Consider the following 6,288-nt stretch of genomic DNA (forward strand, 5'->3'; position numbering starts at 1 on the left):
ATCAACAAAATTGGGCGCTGTTCCTCTTTAAAATTAATAGAGAGGAAACAAATATATAGATATTTAAATAGAAAACAAGATTCTGTAATAAAATAGTGCTAAATTTATTAAAAAATAAATTTATAAATTAGTATGGCTTGATATAATGTGATATTTATTTTACTGAATAAAGGACTTACTGTATCAACTTACATTAAATTATTAATTTACGAGGACAGACGCAATGAAATTGAAATAAATAGGAGAGGACATACGATTGCTATGGAAAATAATAGGGTTATTATCTTTTTATTATCTATTTATTATTTTTTTTGTAATTGATTTTTTCTATTTTTTATTTTACTTAATGAATAAGGAAGTGATTATTAGTAAAATTATATATTTTTTTAATTATTTTTAATAATTAAAGATGTTAAAAAAATATTTTTAAAAAATGATAAAAAAAAATACAAAACTGCAAATACTTAAAGTAAATGGGTAGTAAGTACCCTATCACTATCCGGGTGCCATATATCCGAACTGTGTTGCACTGCAGGTACGCATCTTCTTTTCTAAAAGCGAGAGCACCCCCGAACAAGCCTCCAAAAGTCTCCCCACTCTCTCTCTTCCTTCATCTCTTCTTGCACGATGATCTGGCTCTCGACTTCAATACCAGGTCATTTAGAGGTGTGATCTTCATATATCCTCAGGAGAGCTGAAAAACTTTGCTAGTTTTTCAGAAATGGATAACTGGCTCTTGTCCAACGATTCTTCGTCTCCCTCGTAATCATCATCACCTTCGAAGATCAAATAAAGCCCACACTTTTTCACCTCAATTCCCTTGATGTACGGTGGCTCTTGCTCTCTCACGTTTATGTCATAACCATCTCTCAACTTTGAAACTAACGGATGACAATCTGGATATCGAAACAAGTAAATATGATCTTCATTCGTCTTTGGAACTCCCTTCAACTCCGGCATTGTACTGAACAAAAGTTTATTCAGTTTGACAATATTTGCTCGTACGCATGGTAGTGCAGGAAGTTGATCTCTTAAGTCATCAGGTATTTGAGGGTTGAGGGAGACGACAACGCCTATTATCACACCTTTGATATCATGATTTTTGCGCACTGAGAATCTAACCTCTTGAGAAAACCAAGCAGGAATCTTGTTTCCAGGCATACTAAGAGACCTTAAATTCCTCAAAGAAACCTGAAAAAAAAGAAAAGCAGCATGCTTATTGATCCACAATAGTTCCTAGTATGAAGAATAATGTAAAAAGAGCAACTTCTTAGTTCAGGATTGTCCATGCGCTTAAACATAGACAGAAGGGAGACGAAGAAAACCTTAGAAAGCCTTCTTTTTACCACAGATGAGCATGCTTTGCAACCACTCATAAACAACCTTGTCAACGACTTCAAGCATTCGAGACCCGGAATATCCTCCACCTTCTCACAGTTTGTGAGGTTCAGCTCGCGCAAGCTTTCCAACTTTGAGATATCAGACACCCTTTCCAATGCAGTGCAGTTTGCAACATTCACCTCCACCAAACTTGAGGGAAGTGGAGGAAGAGATTTCAGCTGCTCGCAGTGGGTTAATAAAAGCTTTTTCAGAAACGGAAGACCCCTCAAGCTGGACGGAAGGCTGAAAATGTTGTTATGACTTAGATTCAAAATCTCCAACGACGACAGCCTATCAAAATCATCGGGAATCTTACCACATAGATTCCAAGCACGAGCATCCAGTTCTTCAAGCGAGCACAAATTAGAGAAAGAAGATGGAAGTCTGAAAGGATTATGTTTCTCTTGTTCAGCTGCAACCAAATCCTCTTCAGGTATCCTGTTTCCAGCTGACAAGAAATGAGGCTTCTTAGCCATTTTTAATATCATTAAGCTTGAAAGCATCCCAAAGCTTTCAGGCAACTCCGTGACTGCAGTTTCTTCCATCAGCAAGTGGTGCAAAGACTTCAAATTTCCTATAGAATCAGGAAGTTTACGGAGCTGTGTACATTTATTCAATCTGAATATTACAAGATTTTCCAGCATCCCAATTGATTCCGGCAATTCAGAAATATTGGAATTAGACATGTTCAGAGAAGTAAGAGCGAACATGCTTCCAATTGATTCTGGTAAAGATTTAAGATCTTTACAATTCCTCATCTCAAGCTTCCTCAGCATTTTAAGGGCACCTACCTGATCCGGCAGATTTGTAATTGGTGTCTGGTCTAACTGAAGCTCAACGACAGAAGCTAATCCTTCAATTGAATCAGGCAACTTGCTCAAAGACAGACAGTTCCCGGCTGACAAGTCCTTCAAATATTGTAAGGAACCAATAGAAGCAGGCAGTTCTTTGATTGCACTACCATGTATTAGAAATTTTGCCAATGATATAAGATTGCCAACAGAATCCGGAATAGAAGTGAGTGATTCACACCAAATTAGACTTAGTATCTCAAGGTTTAGCAAAGATCCAACAGAATCAGGTATTTCTTCTACAGCAGTATTATTAAGAGAGAGTTCCTTCAGGGAGGACAGCTTCCCAATGCAGTTGGGAAGTTTTGTTAAGAACCGGCAACCGTTTAGTTTAAGCTTTTCGAGCTTTGTAAGGTGGAAAATTGATTCAGGTAGATCTTGTATAGCAGTGTTATCAACATGAAGTTCTTTCAGAGATCTCATGTCACCTATGTCCATTGGTAACTTTTTCAATTTTGAGCAGCCGGAGAGGATGAGGTTCTCTAGAATTTTTAGGCCAGAGACTTCAGCAGGAAATTCAACAAGGTTCCAGCAACTGCTCAGGTTCAAATGAAGTAATGTACTCACGTTTCCAATTGAATCATGAATCTTAATTAGGCTGTGACAATGCTCAAGATCAAGCTTTTCCAATTTTTTATGTCCAGAGAAATCTGGAGTAGCAACAAGATTATGGCAGCCACGGAGATTCATAACCATCAATTTCTCAGCCACCTGGCCAACAAGAAGTATAAAAGTGACAATCACAAAGAACTATGACAAAAAGTGCAAGCACAAAACACCCTAAACATATTAACCTAGGTCAAGAACATCCAAGTCTTGCTTGAAAACCAAATTTGTGCAGCAGACAAGTGAAGCATACCTGGTTAGTGTACCTGCGCCACACTTGTTCAATTTTACTTTCTGAGAGGTCAAGGACAGCAAGTTCCCGAGGACAAAAATCTGAAGGAAGACTTTTAAGAGGACATCCTTTCCATTGTAGCCACTTCAGTTGTGCAGGAATATACTTGTACCTTCCTACCAATCTTGTATAATTGATTTGCAGAAGTCTTAGATTAGACATAGATTCAAAAGACTTCGTGTATAGTATTACCTCCCTCGCTCTCTCTGCTTTAGTTTCAAGACACTTCTTATGCCTTTCTTCCAAGTATGTCAACGCAGAAGTAAAATTGGGCGACCTTTTAAAATTTTCCCAAGAAATTCTGTCACCGCTTGGATCCTTTACAAAGGGCCTCATTTTAAAGTCTAGCACGATCCCTTCTACACATCCTGTTCCCTGTTATCAAAAGGAAACTTCTTTAAACAATGGAATGGACTCAACTGAAAGACAGAAAACTGACAACATCGAATAACTCTTTTTATCTTGCAAAAAATCATTAAATTTTCAGCAGTCTACATAAACTGTAAACTCTTTTCCTTATTAATGGTACTGTGAATACAGTGTGAAGATTTAAGCTTGAGAGTTTTTTTTTTCGTCTCCCAAAGTTTGTCATTCTACCATCAATCTTCACCAACTAGAAAAGAAATCATTAAGAAGAGGCCCTACCTTCCCACCCTTCAAGACGGTCATGATTTCTTCACGATCCCACAGTCTACTTGGAATATTGGGATATAGAGGGTTAGCATCTAGAACAATCTGTCTTCCCATTTCTCTAACTTGATCATGCATCCACAAAGTGTAGTCCTCTGTAATCTTGATGAGCGACCTTGTTATGAGGACTCTGACTGCTATCTCAGCCCTAAAACCGCAACCTTTCAATACATCAATTGCATCCTCTCTCTTCATTTCCATCATTATGAGTAAACATGAAATGTCAAGGAATATACGCTTCTCTTCTGCATCTAAATCATCAAAACTGATCTTCAACACATCCTGCAGATGGCGTGGACGAATCCGTTTCAACTTTTGCAGAGCATCTTCCCATTCCTCTTTTCTCCTCTTATCCACCAAATAAGAACCAAATACTTCCAGAGCCAATGGCAGACCTCCGGTAAGTGACACCATTTCCTCGGACAGACTAAAAAATCTGTCAATGGGTTTCTCTCTTCTCAGTGCATGGTAGCTAAAAAGTTTTAGTGCGTCGTCAGAATCCAACTCTCTGACCTCATAAAACGCAGTGACAAGATGCTCGGGTAGAACTTGTGTGTCTCTTGTGGTAATTATGATTCTACTTCCTTCAGAAAACCATTCTCTTCTACCAATGAGTGCTTCAAGCTGACTTACATTGCCAACATCATCCAAAACAACAAGAACTCGCTTCTCCTGAAGTACCTCTTTGATTGCAGCTACAGAATACACAGGAGACTTACCCGAGGAAAGGTCATGGATAAGTTTGTTCTGAAGGGATACTAAATCTGCATCTTTTGCAGAATTCTCTCTTACTTTTGAAATGAAACTAAGGCAGTCAAAACGACCAACAATTTTATTACAAAGAGCCTTAGCAAGGGTTGTCTTACCAACCCCACCCATCCCATATAATCCAAGAACTCGAACGCCATTGGATTTAACATCCAACACACTCATAAGTTTTTCAAGACGAGGACCAAGTCCAACTGTATATGTAGCCAGACCCACTGGAGTATTGGCAAGTTCAGTCAACACCCTTTTGACTAAAGATTGAATCAACCGCTCTTTCGCCTCAGCATCGCTTTCACTAATAAGAATTGAGAAATGAGAAACTAAGGATGTCAATTATAAGACTTAAGAGAGTAAGGATGTCATCAAATTGTTCTTATTTCAAACAGTAAGAAAGTAATAACTGATATGATCGGTAATTTGATGTTTAAGACGTAAAAATGCATTTGTGCGGCAAGAGATAAGATAAAGATAAAGGGAAAAGCTAGACTGGCCCCTCTTGAAGAAAAACCCTTTAATTTCAATCAACAATTGCAAACAAAAGGAATATTGTATTATTTTCTTTTTCTCGTCTTTTTATCATGTAGTTAAGTGCTTAACTAGCAAGAACAAAGCCAATATTGAGTTCCAAAATTTTGAAAAATACAAAGCAAAGAGGATAGATAGTTATATATACCACCTCTTATCGAAGGGCCAGCCAACAATTGCACCAGCTTTTTCCATAGCTCTCCTCCAGCACCTAACCTTGTCCTCCTCATACGTCTTTTCATGGTTTCTAAAGTGTTCTTCGAAAGGTCCCTTCTGTCGCCGAACGTCCGACGGGTTGACTCGGTAGAAAACGGGAAGAAGGAGCCTCCGGTACTCACATATCTTGGAAAGTTCCTCCAGGCACCAGTGCGACGACGCGTAGTTCGGGGATATGATGGCAATGGAAGCGGCCGAGTCCTCGATGGCCTCGAAAAGACCCGGCTTGATCTCGTCCCCGCCGCGCAAACCCTCGTCGTCGAAGAAGACTCGAACGCCGCTTTTCTCGAGCGACCGGTAGAGGGTGTTAGCGAAGGTGTGGCGGGTGTCTTCGCCTCTGAAGCTCAGGAACACGTCCCACCGGAGCCTGAAAGTTGAAGTTGATGAGACGGAAACGGCGTCTTCGTCCATTTCTTTGCAGTATGCGTGATCAAGACTAGTTTATTGTTTGAGAAAGGGAGCAGCTTCCAATTGATATGTATTCTCTAGCTTTCGGAAAAGATGTTGGAACAGCAAACAAATCATGTATGGGTTGTGTTAATATTCTAAACTTGATTCGGTACTGCTCGCTTCTGATCATGATGGCTCGCAAGGATTCCTTTGTCCACGAGGACAAGTATCTTCGTGTTCTTTTTCTTTTCATCTTTTTTATCTTTTCCCCTCCAGCTTATAACTAAGTTGTATAAATAAAAGTAAAGTTGATAAAGTAGAGGTGAAATTGAAAATGTCTTACAAACGCTCCCATTTGATTTAGCACAAGGTATAAATGAGTTAAAAAATTAAAAAAAGTTACTTTTTATCCAACCAGTGGGGGGAACCAGGGATTGCCCTACTGCCGAGTGCTTGGAATTATGAAGGTAGAAGTGGAGTTGGACTCCTCGTTAATTGTTCACCGCACTACAAGAAATTTTGGCCTTTTTGGATCAAATTTTTTTTCGGTATGAAATGAAAATCGTCTCA

General features: G+C 39.0%; 1 protein-coding gene across 1 annotated transcript; it reads right to left on the reverse strand.

Moving 5' to 3' along the window:
• Positions 1-476: 476 nt before the first annotated feature.
• Positions 477-5,876, reverse strand: LOC108984999 (disease resistance protein RPV1-like). The gene is made up of 5 exons (XM_018957122.2): positions 5,264-5,876; positions 3,775-4,882; positions 3,091-3,504; positions 1,326-2,942; positions 477-1,191 (listed from the first exon to the last, which is right to left on the reverse strand). Exons 1-5 carry the CDS (start codon positions 5,737-5,739, stop codon positions 676-678), a joined length of 4,131 nt encoding a protein of 1,376 aa, XP_018812667.1. The 5' UTR covers positions 5,740-5,876; the 3' UTR covers positions 477-675.
• Positions 5,877-6,288: the final 412 nt, after the last annotated feature.

Source organism: Juglans regia, chromosome 13 (assembly GCF_001411555.2).
Source record: "Juglans regia cultivar Chandler chromosome 13, Walnut 2.0, whole genome shotgun sequence".
In the NCBI taxonomy this organism is placed as follows: domain Eukaryota; kingdom Viridiplantae; phylum Streptophyta; class Magnoliopsida; order Fagales; family Juglandaceae; genus Juglans; species Juglans regia.